The 17,218-nt window shown below is 41.0% G+C and overlaps 1 protein-coding gene across 2 annotated transcripts; it reads right to left on the bottom strand.

Moving 5' to 3' along the window:
- Window positions 1-13,851: 13,851 nt before the first annotated feature.
- Window positions 13,852-14,154, bottom strand: LOC136158199 (small ubiquitin-related modifier 1-like). 2 transcript variants are annotated; one of them, XM_065919973.1, is made up of 2 exons: window positions 13,997-14,154; window positions 13,852-13,924 (listed from the first exon to the last, which is right to left on the bottom strand). In XM_065919973.1, exons 1-2 carry the CDS (start codon window positions 14,152-14,154, stop codon window positions 13,852-13,854), a joined length of 231 nt encoding a protein of 76 aa, XP_065776045.1. The 2 variants fall into 2 exon arrangements, with proteins under 2 accessions (XP_065776045.1, XP_065776044.1); XM_065919972.1 differs by having other exon boundaries at window positions 13,852-14,154.
- Between the last annotated feature and the right edge of the window lie 3,064 nt (window positions 14,155-17,218).

Genomic DNA, 17,218 nt, shown 5'->3' with positions numbered 1-17,218 from the left:
TTATCACCATGTCCTCATTCAATGAATAGTAGTTTCTATAAGGGCCAATCCAAGTCTCAACAAAGTTACATTTTATCAGTGATGCTAGTTATGAATGTCAGCAAGTGCAATTAAATGAGGAAGCATGTCAAACACTTAGGAATTTGGGCTGCCCTAGTAATCTCCTAGCCATGATCAGAGCTCAGAAATAATGATGTATCCCCTATTTTCATGGGGCTACACATGCATATGTAGGAAACACAACATATACAACAAAACACTGCTATCCAGGTTATAGGAAATGACTCTAAGAATGCTTTCCCTAACTCAGCAAGCCTGATTCCTTACCAATTGTTACTCTCCTGTATTCTTTCCATTTCCTTCTGTCAGGGGAGTGTGTAATTTCCTTGGTTCTGCCTCGTCACAACAAAAATTTGAAGTGACGGACCAGTGTTACAGCTCCGTGTTATAGCTCAGTTTTATTTAGAAAGTAAAAGACAATACATTCTTGAGGTATGAAGGCATATCAACCCAAAAGACATGAAAAGACACACAAAAGAGACCAAAAGACACAAAAAGAGAGAGTGTGAGCATGAGAGACCCGGGCCCTTTGGCTCCTCTATTTTTATGTTATTTTTCTCCTCCCCCTGGGCCTGCCCTATGTAAATTGGGCTAGCCAGGAGTGCTGTTAGTTCTACCTGAGGTCCTCACTCTGGTCCTCGGACCTTCCTTTGTTCTATTTTCATGGGCTTTTCCGTTCCTTGTCTTTTAAGCCACTGCCTTTCTGGACTCCTTTTTCCTATTCTAACTACCTAACATTCCCCCCTCAAGAGATGGGAGGCCCAATTCTTTGGGAATAGTGGTGTCGAGGTCTTTCCGGCTACTTCCTGCTGAACTGGGACAGCAAGGGGCATTGGGCCTCCCCCTCTTGGTAGGCTCAGGCCTCAGAGTCCTTATAATGGTGTCCATCTAAGGGTGAGTGATATTTTCTGTGGTCGGTTGTAGTTTTATGTATCCTTATTGAACTGGCACTGCATGTTGTAGCTTGTTGACCAGGGCAGAGACAAAACAGGCTAGACAATTGATAATACATGGAGCATCAAGATGGTGACAACAAGGACTAGTAGGGGCATTCTCTCATTCTCAGTCACAAAGTCGTCTTCAACTCCTTGTGATCCCATGGACTACTGTCTACCAGGATCCTCTGTCCATGGAATTCTCCAGGCAAGAATACTGGAGTGGGTTGCTCTTTCCTTCTCCCGTTAGCCAACTCCAAATTCTCATCACCAGGAGGATCAAGTCCCTTCCTGTTCAGGGATCAGAAGGTCTATCTCCTGTCTGTTTAGAGTATAACCCCTGCCAAGATGTGTTGGCTCTTAAGAGGTGTCCTGAGAAATCTTATCCCCACAAACTTAATTTTGGGGGTGTTCATTAGGGGCACTCATTTATACTTCTGAATAGGTATCTGAGATCTTCTAGGGGCTCACAGGTGTATTGAGCTCTTCTCTTTTCTTCCATGGATTGACTCAACAGTAGTGAACACAGGAATTGTGTCCCAGTATCTTAAATTCTGTGGGGGTAGAAAGCATTACAGGATAGGGGCTCTTCCATGTGGGCTAGAGTTGAGCCTTTGGGGACCCATATTTCCAGACTTTAACTAGAATTTGAGTCCCTGGAGCGTATAGTGGTGACTACTTAGACCCTTTTGGGTCCTGGTTGACACCCCACAAGCATATATCCTGTTGGAATTGCCCAATGGCCATGGTATAAGACTGGGAGTTCTGAGCCTCTGGATCTAGGAAGAGGTCATAGACATAAACAAAACGTCTCCCATATAGTATCTCATAAGGTCTAAGACCAATCTGTTTCTTATAGGCGATACAGGTGTGGAGGAGAGCTATTGGTAAAGCCTCCTTCTATCCCAGGGAGGTGTCCTGGGTTATCTTTTTTATCACTGATTTTAAAAATTGGTTGGCTCTATCTACTTTTCCTGCAGACTGAGGCCTCTAGGCACAATGGAGATAATAAGTAATGCCCAATGCTTTAGAGACCCCTTGGGTGACCTTAGAAGTAAGTGATAGCTCATTGTCACTTTGTAATGACCTGGACAGACCAAATTTCGGAATGATTTCATGGAGCAGGTTTTTTTTGTTTGTTTGGTTGGTTGGTTGGTTTTTGTTTTTGTTTTTGTTTTTTTTACCACCTCCTCAGCCTTCTAAGTCCAGGTGGGAAAGCCTTCAATCCATCCTGTGAATGTATCTATCATGACTAATAAGTATTTACACCCTTGAGAAACTGGCATCTGGTTGAAGTCCATCTGCCAGTTCTCTCCTGGCTAGGTCCCATGTCGTTGGATGGGCTGGGCCAGCTGGGGTCTTTGAGCTCCTTAAGGGTTGCTTAATTGGCAAGTGGGACAAGAGGAGACCACTTGCCTTATAGTTGTTTGGAGGCCTGTTCCTCTGAAGTACCTTTCTAGTAATATTTGGAAGGCCTTTTCCTGTAAATGAGTGGTGTCGTGTAAGGAGTTAACCAACTTCCATTAGAGGTCCAGGCAGAAAAAGGAGTCCCTTCTTTTAGAACCACTTCATATGGTCTTCTTGAAAGACCTCACTCTTAGCTTTAAGAGTCTCACCTTCAGTATATGAAGGAGGTTCTGGCAAATTACTCTGTGGCACTAAGGTGGCAACCCCTATTAGGTCATGGTTGTGTAATGCTGCTCTCTTAGCTGCCTGATCAGCTGCTTGGTTCCCTTGTACCACTTCTGTGCTCCCTTTTTGGTGTCCTTTACAATGGGAGACTGAGACCTCAGTGGGCAGATGGGCTGCCTCCAAGAGTCTAAGGACTTGATCACCATATTTGATTGGGGACCCTAGGGTGGTCAAGAGGCCTCTTTCCAAATAGCAGCATGTGCATGTAGCACCAGAAAAACATATTTGGAGTCAGTGTAAATTGCTACACTTTTTTCCTTTTTCAAACTCTAAAGTTCGAGTTAGAGCTATCAGTACCGTTCAGTTGCTCAGTTGTGTCCCACTCTTTGCGACCCCATGGACTGCAGCACACCAGGCCCCCTTGCCCATCAGCAGTCCCGGAGTTTACTCAAATTCATATCCATTGAGTCAGTGACGCCATCCAACCATCTCATCCTCTGTCATCATCCCCTTCTGCTCCTGCCTTCAATCTTTCCCAACATCAGGGTCTTTTCAAATGAGTCAGCTCTTCACATCAGGTGGCCAAAGTATTGGAGTTTCAGCTTCAACATCAGTCCTTCCAATGAACACCCATGATTGATCTCCTTTAGGATGGACTGGTTGGATCTCCTTGCAGTCCAAGGGATTCTCAACAGTCTTCTCTAACACCACTGTTCAAAAGCATCAATTCTTGGTGTCTAAGTTTCTTTATGGTCCAAATCTCACATCTATACATGACTACTGGAAAAGCAAGAGCCTTAACAAGACTGACATTTATTGACAAAGTAATGTCTCTGCTTTTTAACATGCTGTCTTGGTTGGTCATAACTTTCCTTCCAAGAAGTAAGGGTTTTTTAATTTCATGGCTGCACTCACCATCTGCAGTGATTTTGGAGCCCCTCAAAATAAAGTCAGCCACTGTTTCTACTGTTTCCCCATCTATTTGCCATGAAGTGATGGGACCTGATGCCATGATCTTAGTTTTCTGAATGTTGAGCTTTATACCAACTTTTTCACTCTCCTCTTTCATCAAGAGGCTCTTTAATTCTTCTTCACTTTCTGCCATAAGGGTGGTGTCATCTGCATATCTGAGGTTATTGATATTTCTCCCAGTAATCTTGATTGCAGCTTATGCCTCATCCAGTCCAGCATTTCTCATGATGTACTCTACATATAAGTTAAATAAGCAGGATGACAATATACAGCCTTGATGTACTTCTTTTCCTATTTGGAATCAGTCTGTTGTTCCATGCCCAGTTCTAACTGTTGCTTCCTGACCTGCATACAGATTTCTCAAGAGGCAGGTCAGGTGGTCTGGTATTCCCATCTCTTTCAGAATTTTCCACAATTTATTGTGATCCACACAGTCGAAGACTTAGACATAGTCAATAAAGCAGAAGTAGATATTTTTCTGGAACTCTCTTGCCCTTTCAATGATCCAGCAGATGCTGGCAATTTGATCTCTGGTTGCTCTGCCTTTTCTAAAACCAACTTGAACATCTGAAAGTTCTCGGTTCATGCATTGCTGAAGCCAGGCTTGGAGAATTGTAAGCATCACTTTACTAGTGTCTGAGATGACTGCAATTTTGTGCGGTAGTTTGAGGATTCTTTGACATTGCCTTTCTTTGGGATTGGAATGAAAACTGACATTTTCCAGTCCTATGGCCACTGCTGAGTTTTCCAAATTTGCTGGCATATTGAGTGCAGCACTTTCACAGCATCATCTTTTAGGATTTGAAACAGTTCAACTGGAATTCCATCATCTCCCCTCACTTTGTTTGTAGTGATGCTTCCTAAAGCCCACTTGACTTCACATTCCAGGATACCAGGCTCTAGGTGAGTGATCACACCATCGTGATTATATGGGTAGTGAAGATCTTTTTTTGTATGGTTCTTCTGTGTATTTTTGCCACTTCTTCTTAATATCTTCTGCTTCTATTAGGTCCCTACCATTTCTGCCCTTTATTGATCCCATCTTTGTATGAAATGTTCCCTTGGTATCTCTAATTTTCTTGAAGAGATCTCTAGTCTTTCCCATTCTATTATTTTCTTTTATTTCTTTGCATTGATCACTGAGGAAGGCTTTCGTATCTCTCCTTGCTATTCTTTGGAACTCTTCATTCAAATGGGTATATCTTTCCTTTTCTTCTTTGCTTTTTGCTTCCCTTATTTTCAGAGTTATTTGTATGGTGGAAGTAATGAAGATAATGGTGACCTCCCTCAAAAAATCTCATGTATGTACTGCTACACTCAGTGCCCCCGACCCTGCAGCAGGCCACCACCAACCCACACCTCTGCCAGAGACTCCTGGACGCTCACAGGCAAGTCTGGGTCAGTCTCTTTTGGGGTCACTGCTCCTTTCTCCTGGGCCCTGGTGTGCACAAGGTTCTGCTGTGCCCTCCAAGGGCCTATTTCCCAGTCTGGTGTGAGTTCTGGCAGCTCTATGGTGGGTTAATGGTGACCTCCTCCAAGAGGACTTCTGCCATACCCTAGTCTGTGGCACCCAGAGCCCGTGTCCCTGCAGCAGACCTGCCAAACTGCACCTCCACAGGAGACGCTCACACACAGCTCTGTCTCAGTCTCTGTGGGGTCCCTGGGTCCTGGTGCACACAGGTTTGTTTGAGCCCTCTGAGCGTCTCTGGTGGGAATGGGGTTTTACTTTAAACACGAATTCGCCCTTCTTACTGTCTTGCTGGGACTTCTCCTTTGCTTTTGGACATGAGTTATCTCCTCCCAGCCGCTCCAGTACTTACTGTCTTACCAGGGTTTCTCTCACCTTGGACATGGGGTATCTCCACACAGCCAGTCCAGTGAAGCACAGCCGCTGCTCCTGCCCTTGGACATGGGGTATCTCTTCACGGCTGTTCCCGCAAAGCAGAGCCACCACCCCTGAGTCAGAGCCATGGGCTCAGCTAACTGGGCTGAAGTACCTGGTAGCAAAGGTTTAGCCTCTATGGTCTCAAAATTGGAGACTACTGCATTTCCGGCTCTTCTTTTCCCATCCAAGACAAAGCTGCTTCCATCAGTGTACCAAATTTCCTCAGGATTGTTCAGAGGATCTTCTGACAATCCCTCTTGTGGTTTTGTCCAGTGGTCCAAGGCTTCTGTCACATCCAGTTGCACCCTTGGCTCCAGCCCCATGACGGTTATCTGCAACAGGCAGGCTGGCTGGAACGGGCCGCTTCAGTCCTGTTGAACCACTTGAGGGAAGGCTTGGCACTTGACCTTGGGGATCTAGGGTCCCAAGAGCAGAGTACTGCCCAGTATCCCAATTGACGGTATTTGTAGCAAACCATTTTAGGAGACTTTTCATGGTTTGGAAACTCTTTGGCCTAAAGCCCACCTGTCTACAGATTAGGCATTTGCCTGGTGCCTTGTCCTTCAAGGACTCAGGGTTTGCCATAGAGCTTCCCTGGAAGGTGGCCAGCCTCCGGGCATGCCTTATCTCTTTCCTCTTCTCCCTTTCCTGGGCCTTGGCCTCCCTCTCCTGTTCTCTGTTATAAAATGCATTGGTGGCTATCTGGACCATCTCATCTAAAGAGGCAGCAGGGTCCTGCTACTGAAGCTGTTATAATTTTATCCTGATGTCTGATGCACATTGGGGCAGGAATTTGTTCTTTAATATCACCTGTCCCTCTTAAGAGTCTAAGTCCAGATTGGTAAACTTTTGGAGGGCCTCTCTTAGCCTTTCCAGAAAGGCAATGGTGTTCTCATCAGATTCCTAAGTTATCGCTGAGACTAGGCACAGTCCCACAATTAATAGACTTCCCTCCTTTTCTATGGGTGGACTTCCTTAGGGGTGAGTATTTTTGAAACTTATCCTACCCGGTACTGTTGCAATCTGAGAGCCAGGCGACCCCAGGTCAGGGTGCAGATCCTCAAGCAAGCTGAGACATGAGAGCCTCCTGGAGATCGAATCCCTGGGCAGGTCGAGGCATGTCGGCCTCCTGAGAATTGGGTCCCTGGGCAGGTCAAGGCATGTCTACCTCCTGGGACCCCCAGACTGGAGTTGGGCGTCCCCAAGGTCTCCAGCGTGACCAGTGCTGGGTAGGATTAAGGGGTTGTAATCTTAATTCATTGCCAGATTGTTCACTGCAGATGGGAGTAGATATCATGATGCAAAGCAATCCAAGCCTGTTTGTTGAGACTGGGAACCTGGTGAAACAGTTATAAGCCTATCCTCTTACTGCTCTAAGGGATTATAAATCACTGATTTTCTCCCCTAGTCCTCCATAAGAGCAACTTAGGGCATTTCCAATGGTAAACATTTCATTTCATAGACCCACTTTAGGTAGTAACAGAAGTAATGACAAAGGGGTGGGTTATCTGGTCCTGTTAGGGGCATGAAGAGTATTTTAATCATAAGTGGGGTGGAGCAATGCTGCCTACAAGGCGGCAGGGTCCTGGTTGTAGGAGTTAGTAATTGGCTTAGGAACAAATTGATAAGCAGACCAAATGCTCCATAGAAGTGGAGTGGAGATTTGATCCAGGGGTATGTTTGTAACTTTAGGAGAAGGGTGGTAAAGCTTTGGGCCCAAACGGCCTGCAGGGCTAACTCTCAAAGTGGCAAACATTATCCCTGGAGGCCCCATTGCCTTTGAAGGGATGCCAACAGATGGACTTCAAGCAGACATTGTATGCCTGTCTCCCACCCTAGCAGGTTCATTGAGAATTGCATATGTTGTAGGAAACATGGAAGGTAAAGGCCTGAATATCTAGAGAGATTGGATGTTATGTAGTATTTCCCTCCCAATAGCCAGCAATTTTCTGGTTGTCCAACCAGAAGAATGTAGAGGCAACATTGTGGGCCAGATGGGGCTCAGGAAAAGAGCACAAAACAGGAGGGAAGGGGTCAGGGCACAACTTTTGAAAGAATGACATAGCCCAAGGGCATAGCATAAATCAATTAAAATCAAATGGGTCCAAGATGACAAACCAAATTCAACTAAACCTTAATCCCCAATCTGCAAGCTAAATTACACATCCAGGTGGCAGAACAGTTCCAAGGCACTGTCAAGAGATGGAGGAGTGGGTGGTTCCCCAATGGTTGAGATGATCATCCCATTCATTAGCATATGAATTCACCCAGCTCACCAAACCTAGCCACACTACATTCCATGGCCATCGCACTTGCCCTCTGCAATGGCCCACACCCTGTGGAGTGTGTTAGGATTCTCTCTGAATCCTAACAAATCCACCTCTTACCTATCCTGTGTCTCTAACTGAATTTTTGCAATGAGACATCAGAGCCTGAGCTTCATTAGGTCCTGAAGCCAGGCCTCATGTGTTTTGGCCAGGCTCAAATCCCAGGAAAGAGTTGCTGGCTGACAGGAGGAAAAAGCAATGGGAAAAATGTGCCAAGAAATCCCCTTCGTAACCTGCTGAAAAATCTGCTAAAAACCTGACCTGCGCTCACAGTTTTCATTGGTCTGATCCTTGGCACAAAGAAGTTTAAGGACAGAAGAACCCCCACTGGCTCGGGTAACAGCTACTGGGGCCCAGCAGATGGTGGAACCTTTGGGACACATTGAGCAGTAGGCCCTGCCAGAGTCCCTCAATCGCGCCCACTGCCACTCGCCTGTTCGGGGAGGGTTCAAGGAAAAAGAAGACAAGAAACTGTAACAGAATTAAGATTTTGTTAGGCACATGTCTGTCCAGCCATAAGAGCGAGGACATCCTATCTTAACTGGAGGTCTTCTGGAATCTGAGACAGAGCCGCATGAGCTTTCTGCTGAGTTTGTGTTTTGCTGTCCCAGTTTCCAGCACGCCTGGCTTCTTGTCACTTCCCCTGTGCTGGTTTTCCTCCTGTTCAGCTCTTGCTGCAGGAGTTTTTGTTGAAATGGGCTCCTGCTGTGCTTGAGCCACTGAACTAAACTGAACTGAAGCTTCTTAGGTTGGATGTGTTTCTGCTCCTCCATTCTGACATCTATTAGACTGAATTTATCCCTTTCATAGCCCCTTTCTGTTACCTGTAATGGTTGCCAAAGAGGTCATTTTGATGTAGTTATATATCTGACTCTCCTTCAGAACTATTCCAGGTAGCAATCAACTGTAGGGTTGAAAAGAGAAAGATAGATGGTACAAATTTACTATCTTTTTATAATTTCATTGAAATTTGAGAAATGATTCAGAAATATTAAGAATTTGCTTCTATGCGAAAAAAAGAACTGGAGGGATTATCTAGCCAAAACAACCTGATCACAAATGAGACTTTTTCTAACTTCCCCTACCCCTAACTATTTTTTTTGTGTGTGTCCAGTTCAGTTCAGTTGCTCAGTCATGTCTGACTCTTTGCGACCCCATGAATCGCAGCACGCCAGGCGTCCCTGTCCATCACCAACTCCCAGAGTTTACTCAAACTCATGTCCAGCGAGTCGGTGATGCCATCCAGCCATCTCAACCTCTGCCGTCCCCTTCTCCTCCTGCCCCCAAATCCCTCCCAGCATCAGGGTCTTTTCCAATAAGTCAATTCTTCTCATGAGGTGGCCAAAGTATTGGAGTTTCAGCTTCAGCATCAGTCCTTCCAATGGACACCCAGGACTGATTTGCTTTAGGATGGACTGGTTGGACCTCCTTGCAGTCCAAGGGACTCTCAAGAGTCTTCTCCAGCACCACAGTTCAAAAGCATCAATTTTTCAGTACACAGCTTTCTTCACAGTCCAACTCTCACATCCATACATGAATAGTGGAAAAATCATAGCCTTGACTAGACGGACCTTTTTTGGCAAAGAAATGTCTCTGCTTTTTAATATGCTGTCCTGGTTGGTCATAACTATCCTTCCAAGGACTAAGTGTCTTTTAACTTCAAGGCTGCAGTCACCATCTCCAGTGATTTTAGAGCTCCCCCCAAAAAATAAAGACAGCCACTATTTCCCCATCTATTTCCCATGAAGTGATGGGACTGGATGCCATGATCTTTGTTTTCTGAATGTTGAGCTTTAAGCCAACTTTTTCACTCTCCTCTCACTTTCATCAAGAGGCTCTTTAGTTCTTCTTCACTTTCTGCCATAAGGGTGGTGTCATCTGCATATCTGAGGTTATTGATATTTCTCCAGGCAATCTTGATTCCAGCTTGTGCTTCTTCCAGCGCAGTGTTTCTCATGATGTACTCTGCATATAAGTTAAATAAGCAGGGTGACAATATAAAGCCTTGATGTACTCCTTTTCCTATTTGGAACCAGCCTGTTTTTCCATGTCCAGTTCTAACAGTTGCTTCCTGACCTGCATTTCTCAAGAGGCAGGTCAAGTGGTCTGATATTCCCATCTCTTTCAGAATTTTCCAGTTTATTGTGATCCACACAGTAGCAAATATTTAATAAGTGGTATTAATCATTATTTGTTATTTTTTAATATTAAGTGTAGGCTAATGCTTTTCTTTCCAGGAAAAAGAAAAAGAATAAAGAGGAAGAAAAACAAAAGAAGGAGATAAAAGAAGAGAAGAGAGAGGTGAAGAAGAGAAGAAGGCAATGAGGGTGGTAACTGAATTAACAAAATGAGAGGAAATTCTTTACATTATGAATTTAACTTCTGTGAAGAAATAGTTATTGCCTTAATAAAGGGAGCCATACAGTACCAAATTTATGTTGCATTATATCATATCATAAATAATATATCATAAAATAATTATTGATTATATAATACATGATATGAAATGCTTAAGAATGTGGGCTCCAAGTAAAACCAGATCCAGGTTGAAATCATAGATTCAACATTTTACTATCAGTCTTCCAAATTGACAACAAACTTTCTGAGCCTTAATTTACCTACTTTAATACTGAAATAATGAAATCATATATTTCATAGTATACAATGATCAGCTATATGTGTTAACTTGGCTAGGCTATAGTATCTAGATATTTGATATAACATTATTTTAGATTTTACTGTGACAATATATTTCAGGTGAAATTAACATTTAAATCAGCAAACATTGTACAAAGCAAATTTCACTCCATAATTTAGATGCACCTCGGTGAATCAGCAGAAAAATTTAATAGAAAAAGATGGACCTTCCAGGAAGAAGAGGAATTTTTTTTCCCATAAGACTGTCTTTGACCCAACTGTAACTCGTTCCTGAGTCTCAAGTCTACTGGCTTACTGTGCAGATTTTGGACTTGCCTAGCCTCTATAATCTTGTAAGACAATTCTTTCAAGTAAATATTTCTGTTTATTTCAATCTCTTTCATTTTCTCTATTTATAGATCCCATTTGTTCTGTTCCTCTGGAGAACCTTGACTAATGCATAGTGTTACTTTGAGGATTTAATAAAATAATGCACAAAAAGTTGCTAGCACATAGTAAATAATCAGTAAATAGACCAATATCTACCATTTTAGTTGTAATTAATATTAAAGCTTTATTATTTTCTGGTTCATATAACATCGTATAATTTGGCAAACTGATTTGGTGGTGGGATTTGGAGAGTGAAGAACCTTTAGATTTGACTTGAAATCTTACTCTGTGGCACATTATGTACTGTGTGTGTTGTATATCTCATCTAGTTTATGTGTCGTATTCCTCACTATAACCCTTTTTGCAAACAGTGTTATTTTATAAAGAAAGAAGCTAAGATCTAGAAAGATTAAGCATTATTTTCAGTGTCAACTGAAGTAACTACTTACAAATCTAGCCTACCAGATCTAATCAATTTTATCCCAGGACCTATACTCTTAAATTGCACCCTAAATTTTTTCAAAATAAAAATTGTGGAGCAAAATTCAAGTCAAAAATAAACAATGGATTCACATCTGCTTTAATTGTAATGAGGCTGTGAGCTTAGCCTCAAAAAAACTCCAGAGACAACATCAGAGGCATTCACAAAAGCCATGAGGGACCTAACTGGCTCAAGTACAAAACAGATATTTAGCCAGTGACCCTGAAGGCGGGATAAGGACTTCTCTGATGCTCTCCTGACCTCACTCTCTCTGCCCACCCTCAGGAAGGAAGGTTTCACTATGAACTGGACTATTGTTCTTGGATTTACATTTGTTCAAAGGAGTTAAATATCATGTCCACAAATAGTTTTGTTGTTGTTGTTTGTTTGCTTATTTGTTTCTCTTTGGCTGCAGAAAAAATAAATGGAAATCTCTTACTCTCAGTTCAAGGGGCAGAGGAAAGGGAAACAGAAGAGATTATTGAACACTTCAGTTTCCCAGGTGGCTCAGGGATAAAGAACCTGCCTGCCATTGCAGGAGATGCAGGTTTGATCCCTGGGTTGGGAAGATCCCCTGTAGTAGGGAATGGAAACCCACTCCAGTGTTCTTGGTTGGAAAATTCTGTGGACAGAGGAGGCTGGTGGGCTACAGTCCATGGGGTCACAAAGAGCTGAACATGACTGAACACACACACACACACACACACACACATCGAAAACTTGAAGATTGAAATCATCCCATGTGTAAATATTGAAGCTGCTACTCAGCTTCAATCGTTTAACACAAACAGGGTTAATTTATCCCAAATTTATTCCTTATTTATCCCAAATATTCAAAAGTTTCAAGAGAAGCCTGAAATATGAATGTTTATAAGAAATACCTGAACTTTTTAAGTCTTGGGAATGAGTAGTAATTTTAAAAATATGTTGAGAGGGCTATCAATTTTGAACAAATTGCATCTATAGGATTTTGACACATAGACCTCAATTTATAAACAATGTAATTAACAATAGGATGAGAAAAAAAGCACCCTATTTCACTTCAAAAATGAATTACAAGTTAATTCTCAAAACATATTTGTGTTATGATTTAATGGAGACTAAACAGAAAAAGATATATTCAGTATTTATCATCAACTTTTTCTAGTTCCCAGTCAAAAGTTAATAACTTTCTCTTTTCCAAATTGCCTGTTGGCCTGATTGCTACAGCTCAAAAAAGATAAACAATTGATTCAATTACCTGGATAAGTCATGATAAGCAAGACATTTATATGGTATCCAGGGCACTCCAATGGCATTTTTATTTCAAAATAGGTAAATGAATGTGCTGGTAAAGCAGATAAAGACTATTCACATTTATCAGGCAAAACCATAGAGGCAGTATTCAAATACCTTAACATTTTTTAAAAAAATCAAATGTAGCATTTCATGAGTACCTTTTGATTAGCAGAGGAGTCTGACTGTGAAGGTTCAAAGCAAAGCAAAGCTCATCCAATCATTATGATGTAACTCTACATTATCTTATTTAATTACAACCACATAGTCACTGAAAATCAAAACTAGGAGAAATCTGTTCTTTTTTTCCTTGAATCATGTAAAAGTTTGATTTTAAATTAAAATACAAGTACATATAATATATATATAATCCTATGCATACTATATCATTAGCCAAAGACTGCTAACCCTGTGATAATTTTAGATGTTTATTTATTATGTTCTACTGACAAACAGTGCTGATGCTGATTAAATTTAAAAAGCCAGTCATTTTTTTTTAAACAAATATTTTATTTTAATGAAACTGATACAGACAATGTCCATTTAAAACCCATATCCCAGGCCAAAAAGTGCAAATAAAGTCAAAAAGAGCGCTGCTCTGCTATATACACCTCTGCATGAATAACTTTAACTGCTAATGAAAACTAGATCTTTGGGGGGATCTTCTTCAAGATTTTTTTCTTTTATCTTAAAATGCTTTCTCTTCAGTGAAGCCACCTCTGGTGTTAGTCATTATTCTCAATACCTTTGTCACTTAGACTCCCAACTTGAAATTCCTCTTCTTGTGGTCTGGACCCTCAGATTTTAAAAGTAGCTTCAAGTTAAGGAAAGATCATTTTCCACAGTTCAGTTTTCTGAAAAATTTCCATCTCCCACTGAAAGTTATAGTCCAGGAGTGAAGCAATCACATGCTACAATTTCAGGGCCAACTGGAGAGTCATTAGGAAGACTCACATTAGTCAACCTTATTTATCACAAGCCTGCAAATGCAGTCCTGGAAAAGGTGGCTTCTTTATGCACACATGTAATTTTTAAAAAGGACACAGTGATGTGAAGGGGGCTGAGGTTTGATCACCAAAAGTCAGCACGATGAAAACAAACAATGATGAATAATGGGCTCTAGGATTCAAGTTGCCAGATATATTAAAGAGTTGGGGTGCCAGTTTTCAATTGTTTTGAATACCACATTACAAAAAGTTTATTTTAAAAAATACAAAAGGATTAAGGGAAAAAGAAAAAAAAAAAATAAAAGAATACCTAAACTATTGAATGACCCCCTGTTTGTTCCTGATAACTTCTGATCATGTCTTTTTCTTCCATTCCCAGTTCTTTGGGAGTGTGATTATCAACAATTTTCTGACCTTCAAGGAGAAACCTGAGTGAATTCATGGGAACTTCTTGGCTTTGACAGCCTGATTCTTTAGGTTTCTTGAGATGTATCATCATTTTCACTTTGAAGTGAATCTCACTGCTATCCTGTCTGATGACTTTGAGCTTAATATATTCTTCCTTCTTATCCCCCAAGTCCTTGGTTGAAGGTTTTGCTTCCTGGTCAGACATGGTTACGGTGACTTCCCCTGGGGTCTCTGCACAGCAGCAGCCTCAGGTACACAGAACTTTACTCCAGAGTTTATAAATCTCTTTTCCCCATAGCACAACACCAAGGCTGGAAGGACATCCTCTACGCCTTGAAGCCAGTTTCTCGAATCAGCACTTTGTGATTCCTGTGCCAGTCAGTGAGCATGTGAGTGATATTCTTTTTCCAATGCAAGTAGCAGAAATCTTGAATCTTGTTCATTGTGAGTATAAGAAATAAGACAATTCAATGTGATTTAAAAAAAAAATTACAAGTTGCCAAAACTCTATCCCTGAGCTAATCTTCAAGATGATATTTTGTTCCACTGCAATATTTATGACATTTGCCTTGAGAAAAATTTGCACTCTCCATAGAGGCCTGTATTGAAAAAGTTTGATTTTGGAAATGTAGGTTGGTTTACCAACTTGTTTTAGATAACTTGTGAATGCTAGTTTTAGTACAAGTTTGTGTGTCCAACACACAGGCCAAACAAACCAAAATATCAGAGCTTGGAGCAGAGTAATATTTATTGTAGGGCCATGCAAGGAGATAGTGGTTCCTGCCCCCTAAAAACAATTTTTATGGGATCACTTCCTGCACAATTATCTGATTGGTTGATGATGAGGTAACAGGGTGATGTTACAGGGGTTAACTTTATCAATCCTTGACATGCTATGTAGGTCTGGGGGCTCTTTTTTCATGATCATCAAATAGTTAATTTCTTCCACTTGGTGGTGGTTTTCACCTCTGCAGAACAACTCAGGAGTGTGCATTAGATTGCTGTTATCTAAGTACTTCACAGAGAAGTTAAGCAGAGGGTAGGGGGAAAGGGCCTCCCCAACCCTGAAGGCCCTATGGGGTCCTGCTTGGTTACAACAGAATATCAATCAGTGATAAAATAGCCCTAAGAGTTTTCTCTCTCCAGTTATGTACCTTATAGAAGTGTATTATGCAAAACTTGGATTCCCTAAACATACATTGATCTGCCTTGGATGAAGACCTTGTCCATTCATGTTATTTTTATTTTTATTGTGCTGAAATGAATTAATAATAATTCATGAGGAACTGTATGATCATTATAAAAACTGGGTAATCACACAAAGCTGTTTTTCAAACGTTGTGTTTTGGAGATTGATTAACCAGATGGACAACCAGAGGAATACCAAATGTCATGAGCAAGAAATGATTTTGTTCAGTGCTTTCCTGGGATGTAATAAAAAGGCATTACTAGATACCTTTACAGAAAAAGAGTTATGTGAAATTTAATGGAAAAAACAAGGAATAGGTAGTTAATTCAGGGCTAATAGGAAAGAGGTTTTCCCCAAAATGGAAAAATTTGCTCCATATGGGTATTTTTCAGTAATTGAGGTCCGTAGGCTTTGGCTAGCTATGAAATGACAACATACAATCTTAAAGTTACATTTAGCCGAAGAGCTTTAGTACTCCTCATCACCAAATGGAAGTTCAATATACTTTTTTTTTTCATTGAAATAACTAATTATTGGACACAACTGTCTTAAATTGACTGGTAATTCAACCTATGCCTATATAACACTAAAATAACAGATCAAACCAGTAGAAAAAAATGTCAGTCAAACAGATCAGTTTCACCCAAATTTAGCTAATTGATAGAACTTTCCACCTTTTAACCCATCATTTCTGTGTTAAACAGGCTCAGCTCAGCAACAACTCTGTCAAACCCCAAAACCCACAGACAGAGAACACCTGACCACCTCCCTCATCGAATTCCAGCTTCTCCATTTTTGCCTTTGGAGAATAAAATATCATTACATTTGCCTCCTTCATACTAAGCAATGAGCTTGGCCAGCCCACAGAAAATTAATGAAATAAAGTCTGCTTTGGGGATTATTTCAAATCACCTAATCAGAGATATTTTTGCTTTTTTATAAAATGTCTACCTTTCTACAGTCTTTAAACATTATTTGGATAACCTGTGCATTTCTGTGCCACACAATTCTCAAAAGCACTTAACTTTCTAAATTCTCCTCCATGTGTCAAACATGGTGCTTTACTGATTGTTTTTGATAATGTAAGAAACTACTTGATGATTAAGAAGCTAAGGGCTACTAATGGGTTGCATCCCATGTAACTATTGCAAACCTTAGAATTCTGTGACACAAAATAGTGACCAGTGAGGAGACTGTCAAAACTAACTTTAAGGTGAAGGAGATAAAGGATTTGGAAAACCTTGGATTCTTTCAGTGCTTCTGAAATGGCAGGGTATAGGGTATTAACACATGTGAGGCCGATTCTGAAAGCTTTTCTTCCTTTAGGCTTAAGAAATTACAAATGCCACCCCAAGAATAGAGTTCTGCAGTTTTTCAAACCTAACAGGCCCATGCCCATTATCCACCTCCAGGGATTTTAACTCTCTGTATTTAGGTTAGACCCAGGCACCATTATTTTTTGAAAACCACATACGTAAGTTTGAGACACAACCAAACTTGAATGCTAAGTGACTACAAAATAGTTGTTAGATGATTACCCAGAAACCTCAGAAAGATTATGCTAAATGAAAGAAGCCTCTCACAAAAGATAGCATATTATACTATTACATTTATGTGAAACATCTAGAATGGGCAAATCTAGAGAGACAGACAATAGTTTAGTGTTTCCAGGGCTAGAGAGGAGTAGAGAATGAGGAATACAGTGATGATACAAGGGAAACCACAGCTAAATGGTACAGGGTTTCTTTTCAGGGTGATTAAGGTTAACTGTGGTAATGTTCACCCATATCTGTGAATATACTAAAAACCATTAACTGGGACACATTAAATCAGTGAATTTTTAAGATATGTCAATTATATTTCAATAAAATTGTTATAAAAATTTTACATGATATGCACTGAAACCTATCTCTCTCCACAATTGTGAGAAGAAAATATATCTTTCTGTGTCACTTTATGGGGGGCCTGGAAACTTACAGAGTTTCAGCACCAAATTGCTGTCAGGTTTTTAAATCTGGATTTTATTTTTCCTCTAACATTCACCATTGATGAACTAGTGATTGAAACCCTATGGAGGCTC

This window comes from Muntiacus reevesi, chromosome 2 (assembly GCF_963930625.1).
Source record: "Muntiacus reevesi chromosome 2, mMunRee1.1, whole genome shotgun sequence".
Classification (NCBI taxonomy): Eukaryota; Metazoa; Chordata; class Mammalia; order Artiodactyla; family Cervidae; genus Muntiacus; species Muntiacus reevesi.
Note: the sequence above shows the minus strand (reverse complement) of the source record. Positions and strands in the feature narration are given on the sequence as shown.

Excerpts from the sequence above, each read along its gene's own strand:
- LOC136158199 (XM_065919972.1), bottom strand. The coding sequence starts at position 14,154 with ATGTCTGACCAGGAAGCAAAACCTTCAACCAAGGACTTGGGGGATAAG.